Source organism: Podarcis gaigeae (assembly GCF_964106915.1).
Source record: "Podarcis gaigeae genome assembly, chromosome: 9".
Classification (NCBI taxonomy): Eukaryota; Metazoa; Chordata; class Lepidosauria; order Squamata; family Lacertidae; genus Podarcis; species Podarcis gaigeae.
The window spans coordinates 9,733,721-9,750,889 of NC_139685.1; the positions used below are offsets into that span (position 1 = coordinate 9,733,721).

At 44.7% G+C, this 17,169-nt stretch overlaps 1 protein-coding gene across 3 annotated transcripts in view; it reads right to left on the reverse strand.

Moving 5' to 3' along the window:
* The window catches only part of FAM184B (family with sequence similarity 184 member B), a 72,280-nt gene that overhangs the window by 4,658 nt on the left and 50,453 nt on the right, over positions 1 to 17,169 (reverse strand). For all 3 annotated transcript variants that reach the window (XM_083754882.1, XM_083754884.1, XM_083754883.1), the window contains 9 exons: positions 12,510 to 12,622; positions 12,260 to 12,389; positions 11,039 to 11,251; positions 9,735 to 9,888; positions 7,334 to 7,434; positions 5,440 to 5,624; positions 2,558 to 2,704; positions 2,298 to 2,415; positions 533 to 640 (listed from right to left, as the gene is read on the reverse strand). In XM_083754882.1, coding sequence (XP_083611008.1) covers positions 533 to 640; positions 2,298 to 2,415; positions 2,558 to 2,704; positions 5,440 to 5,624; positions 7,334 to 7,434; positions 9,735 to 9,888; positions 11,039 to 11,251; positions 12,260 to 12,389; positions 12,510 to 12,622 — 1,269 coding nt within the window. The remainder of the gene's footprint in view (positions 1 to 532; positions 641 to 2,297; positions 2,416 to 2,557; positions 2,705 to 5,439; positions 5,625 to 7,333; positions 7,435 to 9,734; positions 9,889 to 11,038; positions 11,252 to 12,259; positions 12,390 to 12,509; positions 12,623 to 17,169) is intronic.

Below are 17,169 nucleotides of genomic sequence, written 5' to 3' on the forward strand. Positions count from 1 at the left end.
GGCTGGGAAGCTTGCCAAAGACTACCTCATGAGTTCATGGCTGAGGGAAGATTGGACTTGGAGACTTCCCAGCTGACATTTATTGGTTTCACCGGTATGGAGACAGAGTTCATGGCTGAGGGAAGATTGGACTTGGGGACTTCCCAGCTGACAGAGGCCTGACATTGTAAAATAAACTTAATGAGTTGCATGCAAAGTTAACTTAGGTCCATTAATGTCAGTGGCTCTACTCAGAGTAAAATTTCATTCACTAACAACCCACAATGTGTATCATTCTTTATTGCCTGGCATTAGGCATATACCATAGCAAAATATGGCTATGAATCCATAACTATTGGTTGCACCCAATCTAATCACTCTGTGAAAGGAAAGAGATATGTGCTCAGAAAACAGGCAGTTGGCTGCAGCTCTCTGCAATTAATATCCAATGCTGCTCAAACTCATTGTCTGTTGATTTCAAGGGAAAGTATCACCCATGGCCTTTAATATTATCTAGGTATTTAATCATTTAATAGACATTTGTTTGTATTACCTTTGCAATAGGAGTCAAACATGTAGTGGGGTTTGTGTTAAAAGAAAATGACCGGTTGCGACATGGTTCTGTACTGGGCAAAAGTGAATGTTGAAGTTTGCTTCCGTCCTGTCAAGGAAAAGACACGTGCTGGTTATATAGATCATCAGCTTTAATATTATTTTAGAGCACTTAAATCAAAACCCCTGATGAAGTCTGAACCAAAAAATAAACAGTCTGAAATGATTAATCGTGTCCTCCCTTAAAGAGGGCACGTGTTGCGGTGAGACCTGGCAACCAAACCCTGTGTTGTGGGTGGGTACGTTTGGACAGCCACAACATTCGGTTGGTAGGTCCCTTGATGCAGGGTTCAATCAGGCCAATGGGATGCAGGCTAAACGGATCAAGGGACCTATATATACCTATGCACGTGACTCAGAGCTTCCTCTTTTGGTGCATGCATCGGAGCAACTGCCCACCTCTCCCTATATTAAGGGCTGTGCACTTGACCTTGCTATGCCGTCATGTGTTGTCTATCGTTGGGACAGGGGCATGGCAGGAATTTTCCCCACTTGGCTGATTGGCTGGTGCCATTTGGGTTTCGCCTGCCGCGTAGCAAATCGTCACAACTTGTAAGGTTGCGAATAGGCTCTGGTTCAGGTGATAGGGATGGGAGAATTGCTCTCACCATCCCTATGTGAAGGGTATTCCGTTAAAGGAATTCAGGGGCTCAAGGGTTTGGTCAACCCTTGTGAGGGGGTTGTGCCCGTGCCTGAGTCCAGGAGGACATTTGGGTGGCAGAGATAGCCTGTTCCCGGCTTTCCGCCTATCCAGGTGTTCACCCTAAGCTGACCTATGCTGGAACCCTGGGTCAGCGCTACCTGCAACGGTGCAGGGAGCTAGTCGAACCAGAGCCTATGCAACCACTCACTTGCTGTAATCAATAAAGTTGTGGCCTAAATTCTGCCAAAAACCAAACCAAAATTTGAGTCTTGTGTGAATTTATTTAAGGGGGAGGTTTAAAGGTCTGAACACACAAATCCTGAATGAGTGTGGGGCAAACTGGTAACAGAAATACAGAGCTGGGTGTTGAATGGAAAATTGAGGAGCATAGATTATTGCCTTCAGGTACACAGCTGGGCCTGTTGCACGGGGTTTAACAGAGGAGATCTATTCCCTCTCTCCTTCCCCCACTTTTCCATCATTCCTTTGGGCACCTCCTGGCAAATAGAAGTGGAAGAAACGGAGGCAGTGAGAGATTTTACTTTCTTGGGCTCCATGATCACTGCAGATGGTGACAGCAGCCACGAAATTAAAAGACCCCTGCTTCTTGGGAGAAAAACAATGACAAACCTAGACAACATCTTAAAAAGCAGAGACATCACCTTGCCAACAAAGGTCCGCATAGTTAAATCTATGGTTTTCCCAGTAGTGATGTATGGAAGTGAGAGCTGGACCATAAAGAAGGCTGATTGCCGAAGAATGGATGCTTTTGAATTATGGTGCTGGAGGAGACTCTTGAGAGTCCCATGGACTGCAAGAAGATCAAACCTCTCCATTCTTAAGGAAATCAGCCCTGAGTGCTCACTGGAAGGACAGATCCTGAAGCTGAGGGAATCCTCCCTCTCACTTCCCCTAATAACTAAAAAATTAAGATTGTTGTGTTGTTTGCAAGCAGGGCATTCAAAGAAATGTAAAGTTGTTATGGAAAGGAAGGGGAAAAAACATATCCAAAAATAGCTGCTTTATAGCATGTACTGTGAGTATTTTCTGGATAAAATCTCACCATTAATTCCTTGATCATCTCTTCTTTTTCCTGTAATTTATCCCGCAGGCAGCCTATAAGATGTAGGTCTTCCAGCCTCGGCTCCCTCTTTCGCTCCCTCTCTTCTAATTCTTTAAGTCTGTGTCAATTACAGGATGAAAAGCACATGAGGAAGATCGCAGAACGCAAACACAAAGTCATATATTATCAAAAATCACTATACATTAACATCTTCACTAGTCTAACACATATTGCACACTTAGGCACGTAGAGCCACATACTGGTTTTCCAAGGAGACAATCTTCGCGTGAAGTAGGCCTTGTGAACTACTGAAATCAGACATCATGCTTTGAATCTCCTTGCGGTGTTCTTGTTCCAAGACGTCAATTTCCCTTTTATGTTTGATTTTAAGGTCCTCTTCCAATAACCTTAAATGGGGATATCAAAATGTATAATAAAAATAAATATTGAGGACACAATTGTTCAACATGCTGTAGCGGCTTGAAAATGAAATATGAAACATTCCATAGATCAATTGAGATTTCATGAAGTATGATTGACATTTCATTTCACAGCTAAACTATGCAATGAAATGTTCAGGCAGCAGCACATTGTGTGTGTGGGGGGGGGGGGGGAAAGGCTCTTCATTTGGAGAAGGGGAACTGAGCATTAGCTCAGCAATGCTTCTCTACTGCTGCAGTCACACTGGCTGTGGGTGATCTACACAAAGAAAACTGCCAAGACGGAGCGAATCTTTGAAAACTAGAGTGTTGTGAAGGAAAGTAGAAACACATTTGCTTCCTTCTTCCTGTTCTTCCACATCTCACTTCACAACACGTTTGAATATAGGTTTGGGGTGGCTCATGGGAAGTGATTCATAAAATAAACAATAGGTCTCATTTCAAATGTATAATAATAATAATAATAATAATAATAATAATAATAATAATAATAATAATAATTTATTACTTAGACCCCACCCATCTGGCTGGGTTTCCCCAGCCACCCTGGGCGGCTTCCAACAGGAGATTAAAAATACATTAAAACATCAGTCATTAAAAACTTTCCTAAACAGGGCTGCCTTCAGATGTCTTCTAAATGTCAGATAGTTGTTTATTTCTTTTTTCTTTTTAAAATATTTTTATTAACAATTTCAACATACAAACTATCTAAACATATCATATTCATTATTATTTTTCCCTTACCCCCCTTCAAACCCTCCCCCCGATACTTCCATCAGCTCCTCTCTCTGATTTCTTAGCACACATTATTCTTTGCATGTTATAAAATTAGACATATCCTTATATTATCTATCTATCATGTTATTAACCAATAAATTTGTGTATGTTTATTCAAACCCTGCCAAGGAGTCCAGTTCATTTTGTTGTCTTTTTAGGTAATTTGTAAAAAGCTCCCATTCTTCCTGAAAGTCACAGTTGTCCTTGTCCCACAGTTTGTATGTCAATTTAGCCAGTTCTGCATAACTCATCAGTTTTTCTTGCCACTGTTCTTTCATTGGGATTTCCTCATTCTTCCACTGATAGTTGTTTATTTCTTTGACATCTCTCCCTCACCCAGGAAAAGTCTCTGCACCGGGGCTTGTCAATCTCCCTGGTGAATTTTCTTATTGGACAAAATATGGCAAACTGGAGATACTGCTAAGTAGGAAAGAGGAGGCAGGTGCTCACACTTTCTATTCCCTCTGCACCGCTAACACATCTGAATTGCATCAAGAGTGAATATAAACATTGGCCTCTATTGATCCCATCAACATTTCCAGATGTTTGATACAAAGGGAGAGCCAAAAAACCTGTTTGATATACACCAGCAATGAGTGTCCAGATGGCTGACGGAGCAGGTGCCAGGACCACATAACACTAAAAGATCTACATTAGCTCCCAGTACATTTCCAAGCACAATGTGTTGGTGCCAACCTTGAAAGCCCTCAATGGCTTTGGGCCTATATACCTGAAGGAGCGTCTCCGCCCCCATCGTTCTCCCCGGACACAGAGGTCCATCTCCAAGGGCCTTCTGGTGGTTCCCTCCCTGCGAGAAGCAAGGTTACAGGGAACCAGGCAGAGGGCCTTCTCGGTAGTGGCACCTGCGCTGTGGAACACCCTCCCATCAGATGTCAAGGAGATGATCAGTAGAATGTTGGGCACCTGGTGGGCGGGGCTTGTGTGTTCTGCTCTGGAATAAGCCCATCCCCTTCAGTTAAGAAGGACCAATTGTCATTTCTTTTCTTGCCTCAGACTTGCCTCACGTTGTTGTATTTTGTTTTTCCTATTATGTTATTTTGTTACAGTCTTCTTTATCATTAAAGCTTGGTTTATATTTACATGAGCCACTTATTATTCTCAAAGGGAAAAAAAACTCTGCTGAGGAAAGATGTGGAATATCCTAAACTTGTGTGAGTCAGGGGATAGTCCCAGTTTGCCAGGAGGACTGATTTTGTTAACTTAGTGGAAAAGTAAGAAATCAAGGTAACAATCTTTTTATAAAAGAACGGAAATGGTTTATGGAATATTTACAAATAAATTGTAAACGGATAAGAACATTGGCAGGATTACTGTAATAACCTGCAGTTTTATAAGAGTATATATTTGAAGTAGATGAATAAATGAGCAAATTAAGTTAATTTGGATATGCAGAAAATATTAAAAATAAATTTAAGGAACCGCAGAAAAGGGGGGAAGGAAGGCAATGTTTGAAATGTTTAAATGATTGTAATATTATTGAAATGTATAAAATTGAAAATCATAAAAAATTGTTAATCATCCCCCATATCCACAACAGGGCCTTCTCAGTAGTGGCACCTGCCCCGTGGAACACCCTCCCATCGGATGTCAAAGAGATAAACAATTATACAACTTTCTGTAGACATCTGAAGGCAGCCCTGTTTTGGGAAGCATTTAATATTTGCTGTTTTGGGTGGGGTACAAGAAATAAATTACTACTGCTGCTACTACTATTGGTGTGATAGGCCAAAGTCTTACCTCATTCCACACAAAGGACTTTCAGCTAGGCCTAAGGCCAAATAGTCCTACTCCCACTCTTCTAATGTCCTACCTCAATAATGGCGGTTGGGGACTAGATAGTATTCCTGAAATTTAGGGGGTAGATTGGGCCATAGGTTGAAAGTGGCAAAATATCAGTGGCAAACCTTCTTTGTTGGCTCTCCTTTTCTTGAAGCTGTGCAGACGTTTGTTTCTGTCGTTCCACTTCTACAGTCAGAAGATCCATTGTGTCCTTAAGAAGGACATTCTCATTTTTGAGCCCAGAATTTTCATGCTGAAATTTTTCCAGTTCATCTTTAAGAGACTTCATCTGATTCTGGCAATTTTCTTCCTACGAAAAATAGCAAAAACTGAGGTTTGCACATTATGGATGTGGACGATACCATTCCATTTAGAAAATGCAGAAAAGGATAAAGATCTGTTTTGGGGGTCTTTTGCTGAGTAACAGAAAACAGCTGCACATGCCTATTCAACACACAGTATGAAATGCAGATTGTGTCTCTAAATCAGGGGTAGCCATGGTGTCCTCTACATATGTTGTTGGTCTACATCTGCTATCATCCCTGGCCCCTGGTCATACTGATGGGAGTTGTAGCTAACAAACATACAGTGGGCACGACGTTGGCTTTCCCTGCTTTAAATTATCAGGTATATTCGATGATTCCACAGCAGTGCAGAAAAGGGTGTGGTAATGGACACAGGAGTCCGCTTCCTGAGAATTTGAGCTTTCATTTAGCAAAAAAAGCAGACGGTTAGCCCTTATGGAAGCGATGGTCAGGCTTGAAAATGTGGCTGGCAAAATCCATGCAATTTCTAGTGCTTAGCGTTCTCTATGGCTTGTTGACTCTCTCATGCAGTGGCAGCACCAGAAAAATATATCTAGGGGAGCACATAAGGGGCAAAGTATACTTCTAAGGGGTTAGATGGGTCCCACATGTTAAGATATTTGAGAGAAATATAACAGTATATGTTAATGACAGGAGTCCAGCAATGGGGGTGAAAGGGAAGGCAGGCATGTTTGGGGGAGATTTGCCCCTTGCTCTCCATGGTGCTGGCTATGCCCGAAAACCCAAATACCCATAAAAGGTAAAGGTAAAGGGACCTCTGACCATTAGGTCCAGTCGTGACCGACTCTGGGGTTGCGGCGCTCATCTTGCTTTATTGGCCGAGGGAGCCGGTGTACAGCTTCCGGGTCATGTGGCCAGCATGACTAAGCCGCTTCTGGCAAACCAGAGCAGCACACGGAAACGCCGTTTACCTTCCCACCGGAGCAGTACAGGTACCTATTTATCTACTTGCACTTTGATGTGCTTTCGATCTGCTAGGTTGGCAGGAGTTGGGACCGAGCAACGGGAGCTCACCCCATCACGGGGATTTGAACCGCCAACCTTCTGATCGGCAAGCCCTAGGCTCTGTGGTTTAACCCACAGCGCCACCTGCATCCCATCCCTGACCAAATACCCCCAAAAAGCACTAAGTAAAATAGCAAAAGAGATCCCACAAATTTGTTTCAATTGCATAATGTATACAGGCTATAATACGTCTGGATTACCAATGTTTTATGGATGGTTTTTATGATTTTATTGTCTAAACTATGCCAATAAAGGCTGAATGAATGAATGAGTAAGTATACAAGCTAGAGAATTCTGCTCTTGATGCAGAATCTGGGAGACTGGTGTAAAATTTAACACAAGTGCATGTGGGAACAATCCCAAAGTACTGTCAACAGTGGCAAGCTTATTATACACAGTAAATATAAAGTACACTAATGGGCTTTTGAACTGAGAACTCTGTACCAAAACAAACAAACAGTAGAAGCCATTTAAAATCTTAATCAGTATTTGTTGCAACTGATCAAGAGTAGTTTATTTGTGGCATCTGGTCAATAGTAGACAGTGGCGTAGCGTGGGGGGTGCAGGGGGGGGCCGGCCGCACCGGGCGCAAGGGGGGCCGGCCGTTAGGGGGCGCAAATTACTTGCCTTGCCCCGGGTGCTGACAACCCACGCTACGCCACTGATAGTAGAGAAATAAAAAGTTTACCTGCTGCCTCTTCGCAGTCATCATAGCCTTCAGTTCCTCTTGGAGACCTTCCTTTTCTTTATTCTTTATCTGTTGCTCAGACAGCTCCCTTCTCAGAGATTCTAGAAACAAACGCAAACATGTGAAAAAAATGCAGGAAAGCTCTTCTGAAACAGGGAGAAGCTTTTAGGTACTACTATCCTAGTAAGTGGGACGCAGGTGGCGCTGTGGGTTAAAGCCTCAGCGCCTAGGACTTGCCGATCGAGAGGTCGGTGGTTCGAATCCCTGCGGCGGGGTGCGCTCCCGCTGCTCGGTCCCAGCGCCTGCCAACCTAGCAGTTCGAAAGCACCTCCGGGTGCAAGTAGATAAATAGGGACCGCTTACCAGCGGGAAGGTAAACGGCGTTTCCGTGTGCGGCTCTGGCTCGCCAGAGCAGCGATGTCACGCTGGCCACGTGACCCGGAAGTGTCTCCGGACAGCGCTGGCCCCTGGCCTCTTAAGTGAGATGGGCGCACAACCCCAGAGTCTGTCAAGACTGGCCCGTACGGGCAGGGGTACCTTTACCTTTTTATCCTAGTAAGTGCTAAATGGACACAGAGAACAATGTTATGTACACATGTGCATGTGTACATAGAATCATAGAATTGGAGAGTTGGAAGGAATGCCAAGGATCATCTAATCCAACCCCCTGCAATGCAGCAACACGTGGCGCAGTTTAGTGAACCCAGACGGATATGTGCATCCAAACACACCTCTGTATCGATGCTGGCTGAGTGAAGCTTGTTTCTGCACATAGATCTCTCTTTCTGCATCAGGACAATTACCGTATTTTTCGCTCCATAAGACGCACCTAGTTTTTAGAGGGGGAAAGCAAGAAAAATATATATTCTGCGCAGAGCTTTTCTTGCTTTAAACCCTTCCGTCCCTCCTCCCACTTCACTGAGAAGCCAGCAGAGCAAGGTGCGCAGCTCTCGCTGAAGCCAGCAGAACAAGAGCGATAGCTGCGTAGCACCTCTTCTGCAGGCTTCCCAGCAAAGCAGGATGAGGGACGGAAGGGAGCCCTTACAAGGGAGCGGTGAGCAGAGCCTATATGCATCCCAGATGCGAATGCAGACAGGAGGCTCTGCTCAGCGCTCCCTTTAAAGAGCCGTGCGGAGCGTGTGTGCAGCTCTTGGGGGTTTTCCGTGAGGTGGGAGAAGGTACTGACAGTCTGCCCTTCTCCTTCCTCGGGGAAAAGCCCCCAAGAGCCACACACATGCTCCACGCGGCTCTTGAAAGGGAGCGCTGAGCAGAGCCTCCCGTCTGCATTCGCACACACATTTCCCCTTACTTTTTAGGAGGGAAAAAGTGCATCTTATGGAGTGAAAAATACGGTATATTAGGGCTGCACCCATTATTATTATTATTATTGGGGGGGGGGTAATTCTACTAAACAACAGCTGCCCTTTGGAGGATAAGCCTTTTCTCCAAAGTCACTGGGCTTCCTTGAGGCCACTTTTTTGCTGTATAATTGTCGTCCCTCCCTCTCTTGCCAACAGGGAGATAATCCGCCTGCCGTACATCACACTGCAAACCCGCTCCTGAAAACTGGTGGTTGCCACTTGCAAAAGGAGGCAACGCATTTGTATTCTTGTTCACGTGGCCCCGAAAGGCGGCTGAAATGGAGAAGAGGGCTTTTCTCCATGGGCAGAAGATTTTGTAAAAGGAAAAAAAGGACCCCACCCCAAATTCCGACGATTTGTTGACTTGCATAGTTGTAGTTGTTATTCACAGACAATTGGCATTTAAAACAACAGCAGCAGCTTCATCCAAGAATCGTTCTGGGGCCTATTCTCACAAGCACTTGAACACATTGTGTGAAAAACTTGCCGAAGGTGCTACTTGATCCATAGTAAGCAGCCACCTCCAACAATTTCCACATGCAGATAGGTAGCCGTGTTGGTCTGCCATAGTCAAAACAAAAAAAATTCCTTCCAGTAGCACCTTAAAGACCAACTAAGTCAGTTCTTGGTATGAGCTTTCGTGTGCATGCACACTTCTTCAGATACACAGTGTATCTTAAGAAGTGTGCATGCAACTAAGAACTGACTTAGTTGGCCTTTAAGGTGCTACTGGAAGGATTTTTTTTTTAAATTTCCACATGGAAACTTTGGCAACTGTTATGTGTTAAGAAGAAGAAGAAGTGGGGAAATGGATGCTTCCTAGCATGGCAGAGAGCCAAACCTTCCACGTGGCAATAGGTGGAAGTGGCAGCTTTCCATGGATCAGGTATCATCATGGGCAGGTATCATTAGTTAAGTCCATTAATTTCAGTGGGTCTGCTCTGAGTAAAACTTAGTTGAATACAACCCAAGGGAAACAATTGAGTGAATAATTGTCAAGTGCCCTAGTCCTTACTAAAGTGACTTGTTTAATGTTGTACCTATCAGCAGTGACTGTGGCTTCTGTATCCTCTCAAGTTTGCTCTCCAACTCTTCTCTCGCCTTCTCTTCCAGTGCCTCCATTTCCAGGCTGTGCGACTGCTGTTGGATATTGAAGCCGTCGTTATATTTCTGCTTCCAGGACTCCTCTGCTTCCTGCAAACAAGGAAAAATTCAAGCCTTTAAACTCCTGTTGTAAGTGGAAGTGTTGACTGATCATGGATTTTTAGCGATGGAATGTTTAAATTCGAACTTTGTTGGCTCAATCCTTTTGGTTCTCAAGTTTACTCAAATAACCCAAGTCTATTCTAGTTTACTCTTCTGTAACGGTTGTGGATTTCTGTTTTCAGATTAATGGTCTTACAGCCCTTGATGGGGAGAGAGTCAGATGGATTTGATTTGACACCATTGATTCAATCCCGAGTTGCTGAGAGAGGATTTGCTCCACAGACCTCTCAGCCTTTTAATCGTGGTTAAGATCAGACCCAACCATGTCTGCACTAGCCTTCTCTTGCACTGGTTAGTTAGGAGGAGATTGGTCTGGAGAAACCAGGAAAGATCAATAAGGCAGCAATCCTCCATCCATTACTTAAGAGCAAGCCCCAGTGATTTCCACAGCATTAAGAGTAGACATGTAAAGGAATATACTGTAAACCATCCAAATCTCTCAGAGCCAAATTCTTTTATGTACGTATGTCGCTCGCTTTCATGTCCATCTCTATTCAAGAACACAACTGCCATGCCCAGAAGCTGGGAGAACATTTATCTGCTGTGACTTTGATCCTCAAATGGTTAAGGCTCAGAATAAAGGAAAATCCCGTATTTTTTGCTCTACAATACACACTTTTTCCCTCCTAAAAAGTAAGGGGAAATGTGTGTGCATCTTATGGAGCGAATGAAGGCTGCGCGGCTATCCCAGAAGCCAGAACAGCGAGAGGGATCTCTGACTTAGCCCCTCTGTCCCTTCCCCCACCTCCTGGAAAAGCCCCCAAGAGCCGCGCTTCGTTTAAAGAGCCGTGCGGAGCGGGTTGTGCGGCTCTTGGGGGCTTTTTCCCGAGGAGGGAGAAGGGCAGCCCATCAGTGACAGGCTGTCCTTCTCCCTCCTGGGGGAAAAGTCCCCAAGTGCCGCACACACGCTCCACGCGGCTCGTGAAAGGGAGCGATGAGCAGAGCCTGGGATGCATACAGACTCTGCTCAGTGCTCCCTTTAAAGAATTTTTTCCCCCTTGCATTTCCCTTCTAAAAACTAGGTGCCTCTTATGGAGCAAAAAATACGGTAAATCAGCACTGCCGGTACAAATCTAACCTCAAGCTCTTGATTTTTGCTTTTCTCCAGGAGATTTATGGCTCTTTGGTGAGACGCCTCCAGCTGCACTTTAATATCTTGGCTTTGCTTAATGGTGTCCTGAAGATCTTGCAGGAGCTTTTCTCTCTCCTTGCTGTACAGTAGCTCCTGCTCTTCAAGGGCTTCCCTGAAAGCATTTGCTTGCTGCTCTAAAGCTTCCTTCAGCTGCGCAACCTTCAAATATTAGAATCCAACAAGACACAGTCATTAACCACAGCAGTTACCTACCATCACAAGCCCATTCAAAGAACAACTTGTTCAAAATAAAAGATCCTTTATTATTCTTTGAAAATGTATTCTCAGGTAAGATAGGCTTACTTGCTTCTACCAGTCTTAAAAGGTAAAGGGACCCCTGACCATTAGGTCCAGTCGTGTCCGACTTTGGGTTGCGGTGCTCATCTCGCTTTATTGGCCAAGGGAGCCAACATGCAGCTTCTGGGTCATGTGGCCAGCATGACTAAGCCGCTTCTGGCGAACCAGATCAGCGCACGGAAATGCCGTTTACCTTCCTGCCGGAGTGATACCTATTTATCTACTTGCACTTTGACGTGCTTTCGAACTGCTAGGTTGGCAGGAGCTGGGAACGAGCAACGGGAGCTCACTGCGTCACAGGGATTTGAACCGCCGACCTTCTGATCAGCAAGCCCAAGAGGCTCAGTGGTTTAGACCACAGCGCCACCCGCATTACATGACACATCCCCTTTTCCATCTGTGTTCAACTCTCCACATAGCAATGAAGCCAAGTTAACCTGAAAGTTTCTCTCCATGAGCAAAAGAGATCACTGCTTGGAGCATCCTCTCGTAGCCAAAATGGAGAGGTGCCTGCCACGTTCTTATGCTCCATGGATCCTGCCTATTCTACAAGGAGCTTGGGGCAATGTATTAGATCTTATTCCATTTTTGTCCTTGCAAAAGCTCTAGAGGTAAGTTCAGCTGAAAGCTGATGAGTCATCATTTGCAGCTGATCTCAGATCTGACAAAGGGTCTTTCTTTAACTTGTAGAGGCAGACTTCTATGTGCGACACAATTATAGCGCGGCTGAAGGCGCAGGGCTTTCGGTCCCATGGCTGAGGTTTACTGTCATTTCTATATGCACTGGGCTGAGTTTTACATATGTAGCTGGCCTGCTGTTCAAAGGAATGCATTTGTCATGAAATAGCAATACAGAATTTGCCACTGTACTTGAGCTTGCAATTCTGTCTTTTGGTAGTACCATTCCTCTTGCAAAGCTTGTATTTCTTTGGCCTTCTCCTTCTGGAAACTGGCAACGGTATGCCTGACATCTCTTTTTGGTGCACCTCCAGAGTCCAACCTTGAAGAAAGAGTATTTGTTGCATTACGAAAAGAATACCAGTATCTTCCAACACAATAATTACCAGACTTGAAGTTTACAGTCTTTAGGATGGATTAGGACTCCCACCCCACTAAATACCTTGACTTCTCTTCATTTTTGGCACCAGAAGGAGCTGCTGGCTGTTCTCTGCCTTTTGCTCTCTCTTTATGTTGTTTGGCGATGTCTTTCTGTTTTACAAATGCGTCCTGGGACTAAACAATAAATGCCAAGATAAAGCTTCAGTTACGATGTTATTGTACATACTAAGCCTTCTCTCCCAAGTTTTTCAAATGGAGTGTAATTGTTCCCCCTCCCATTACTACACACCCTCCCCCCATTACCATTTCCCCTCTCAGAATGTATGTGGGGAGGGGGGATATTCTCAAAGTACTAGGTTGACGTTTCAAAGGCAGTGTGGCCAGTTAATAATAATAATAATAATAATAATAATAATAATAATAATAATGATGATGATGATAATATTTTATTTATATCCCGCCCTCCCCAGCCAAAGCCGGGCTCAGAGCGGCTAACAACAATAAAAGTAGCACAGCATTCTAAAATCAATTCATTTTAAAATCAATTCAAAATCAAATTAATGGCAACCATTGGGCTAGAGTTCTGTGAGGATTACCGAAGGAGGAAGTCAGACTGTGCCTTGGCCAAAGGCCTGGTGGAACAGCTCCGTCTTGCAGGCCCTGCGGAAAGATGTCAAGTCCCGCAGGGCCCTAGTCTCTTGTGACAGAATGTTCCACCAGATTGGGGCCACAGCTGAAAAAGCCCTGGCTCTGGTTGAGGCCAGCCTAACCTCCCTGTGGCCCGGGATCTCCAAGATGTTTTTGTTTGAAGACCGTAAGGTCTTCCGTGGGACACACCAGGAGAGGCGGTCCCGTAGGTACGAGGGTCCTAGGCCGTTTATGGAAATGGAAGTGCCACTTTTTCCCAGCCTACTGCTGTTGCTGACTGTCAATCCCTTTCCACCCACTTGCCTCAACTTTGTGACATGCGGAAGCTTTTTGCCACATCCCGTTGATCAGTTTTAGGGGTGGTGGAGAAGAAATCAGTGCAGCCCTTTGAGCATAAATACCTCAGGGTTCTGCCGTATGAGTCTCCATGGCTCAGTTCTCCAAAACTTTCTTTGGTCTGCATTCCCCTCTCCCTGACACCCCACAGACCAGAATAAAAATGACTGCAACCATCTGACTTGTCAGACACACATGGGTTGACAGAGTCAAATGCGGTTTCCTTAATTTAGTCAGGCACATAGCCAAATATTTAGCATAAAATTACACTGGAAAGGGGTAGGGGAATCATGAACACAAACTAAACACATAAGTCATCTGAGCCAACATTAGCCATCCAATTTCAACCGTTTTGTTGAAAACAATTTTCATTTTTGTTGGGCTGGAGAGACTCACAGATACTTTCACTCAGTGCTATTTTTCTAGAAAAAGAGGTGCGAGAACTCACCACAAATGCTTCCCTTGTTCTCTTATAATGGCAATGATGCCCACCTGAGAAGTGTCAGAACTGAGTTCCAGTAAGTTCCAGCATTGAAAAGCCCTGCTTTTACTATGGTATCCATGCCCAGGATACTAAATCACTTATCACAGGAAACAGAATGGGAAGCCCCAGAGACCTGCTTCTTAAGGCTTTGGGGAATGTACCGTCAAGTTAACCTGTAAGCTCAGGGAAGCTATCCAACCCAACTGAACAAATTTCAGGCAGCCATCTGTTGACATACCCTTTTCAGACCACGGACCCATCTTTATCCAGTACAGACATCATAGGACCACACTCAATTTTGATGCCCCTAAGTTGATGTCAGGAGCTGGGCAGAGGAGAGGAGTGGTGGAGACTGCCTCTCCATCCTGACCCTTCAGACGGAGGCAGGGAGAGGGAGAGGAAGACAGTATAGTGTTATGTACTGAGTTGAATAGGTTTCAGAATGCAGCAGTCTGATTGGTCCACAGGAACCACCCAATCCAGCTCAAGGTGGAAGTGAATCCGCAACCTGATTGGCCTACAGGAGAATCCTGGAATTAGCCAATCACGTGGGGCCCATTGTGTAATAATGTATATAAAACAGACATTCTGGGGGAACTTCCATTCCTCCTCACCACTATGAGCTGAATAAAGAACACAAAATCCACTCTCGACTCTTAGTACAGTGGTACCTCGGGTTACATACGCTTCAGGTTACATACGCTTCAGGTTACAGACTCCGCTAACCCAGAAACAGTACCTTGGGTTAAGAACTTTGCTTCAGGATGAGAACAGAAATTGCGCGGCGGAGGTGCGGCAGCAGAGGGTGGCCCCATTAGCTAAAGTGGTGCTTCAGGATAAGAACAGTTTCAGGTTAAGAACAGACCTCCGGAACGAATTAAGTATTTAACCTGAGGTACCACTGTATATTTCATATAGATTTACAGCAGTGGTTTGCGGGAGGTTACAGCTCAGAGGCAGATAAGAGGGAAAGCTGGGAAATCATGTGAGAGCCAGAACAACACCTGGCTGACACGTTGTCACTAGAAATCACCCCAGACCCACCATCTCCCATAACCCGGCGAGCCTTAAAGTAAAGAGCTCAATGACAGAGGGCACTTAGTGGTACCCGTAGAGATGACGATGACAAATGAGGAAGTGGGAGAGAAGAGGGACGGAGATTCACTCAGGACAACGTCATTATCCCAGAGGCTGGGTTCTATAGCCTCTCCCTGTAAAGTTTGAAATAAAAAAGGACCGCGATAAACTTTTTCTTGTCTTTATACTTCCCTGGGCAACCAGCCGGGAGCCACTGACAGCACCATGACAGTCTATACTGGTATGCTATCACCATAAAACTTTTATTCACTTGTTCATAAATATTATAATTGCAACAGCAGTGAGATTGTTGCCAGACATCATAGCAAGCATATTACTATTGGTCTTGGCTAAATTTCCCAGACTAAGCAAGGTTATCCAAGCCACTGTGATTTATTTATTTACCGTATTTGAAATCCTATAACCTGCTGTTTCATAAAATACAAGGAGGAGGCTTACAGCGATAAAACCAGTCCATAAATATCCATAAAATATAATTTAATACACCAATAAAACATACTCATTTGGACATCTCCCTCCATCTGAGGGTACTCCTCTATCACTGTTGACTGAGGCCCAGGTAGTTTCCATGGCTTGAAGTGCCTCCGACCAACTTTCAGTTGTTAAGACAGTGATGGCCATTCTTGGGCTGTGAGAGTTTGGCTACTGCGGTCCTGAAACTGGTAATCTCAAAACTGGATTTCTGCAATGTGGAGCTTCTCTTGGGCTTAATCTGGCAGCTGCAACCAGGTGCAGCAGCCAGGATCTTGACCAGGGCACCCCACCGACACCAGAGAACACCTCAGCTGTGGGAGCTGCATTGGCTGACAATATGCTACCATGGACAGTTCAAGTTTCTGGGTTCAGCATTTAAAGCCCTAGTCAACTTGGGATCAACTAAAGGTAAAGGGACCCCTGACCATTAGGTCCAGTCGTGGCCGACTCTGGGATTGTGGCGCTCATCTTGCTTTATTGCCTGAGGGAGCCGGCGTACAGCTTCCGGGTCATGTGGCCAGCATGACTAAGCCGCTTCTGGTGAACCAGAGCAGCGCATGGAAACACCATTTACCTTCCCGCCGGAGCAGTACCTATTTATCTACTTGCACTTTGACGTGTTTTCGAACTGCTAGGTTGGCAGGAGCTGGGACCGAGCAATGGGAGCTCACCCCGTCGAGGGGATTCGAATCGCCGACCTTCTGATCAGCAAGTCCTAGGCTCTGTGGTTTAACCCACAGCGCCATCCCTGCCCGGCATTTTTTTCTTCTTCCCCTGTTTGGAGCCACTGTGCAAAAGGCGATATAGAAATAAGCTGCATATATAAATAAAGCAATGGAACAAATCAAGAAAAGGAAAGATGGTATTTCCTTTTCACTGGCAGTCCCAATTCTGATCACGCAAGAGAAAAACAAACAAATCCAGAGAGTCAGGGGGGCTTAATTCCTTTCAAAATTAGCCTAGAAAGCTGCTGATAGTTGTTACCCTCCTCTGTTTGTGTAGGTGTGAAGCACATAAATGTTAATGCACACCCTGGGTGTCTCTCCTCCTCCTGAGCTCTGATAATGAAGTGAGCGGAAGTTGCACAGAATAACTTTAAAGCAAAATGTTAGGGATTAACAGTTCACATTTCCCTCGTTTAAAGGGAAAAAGGCTTTCATCTCAGATCCTGCAAATAAAACATTTATGGAGAATACTGAGCATCTGAACTCCAGTTGTGCTTTTGTAGGTTAAGAAGGTACCAGGGGAGGAATCAATGATTGAAAATACTCTGAATGCCAACAGAAAGATCAAATTAGCTGGGTACAAATTAACTGAGCAAGCTCAGCTAAGCCTGGAGGCAGGCAGTGTTAGAGAAATAGCTGCTTGTGGTGCATTTACTCATTTCACTTTTGTCTCTGGTAAATTGGCTTTGCAGGTTTTTATATGGTTTCAAAAACTTGCAAAGCCTGTTTGACCAGAGGTCTCTGCTTAAAAGGCAGAGACATCACCTTGCCAACAAAGGTCTGTATAGTTAAAGCTATGGTTTTCCCAGTAGTGATGTATGGAAGTGAGAGCTGGACCATAAAGAAGGCTGATCGCCGAAGAATGGATGCTTTTGAATTATGGTGCTGGAGGAGACTCTTGAGAGTCCCATGGACTGCAAGAAGATCAAACCTATCCATTCTTAAGGAAATCAGCC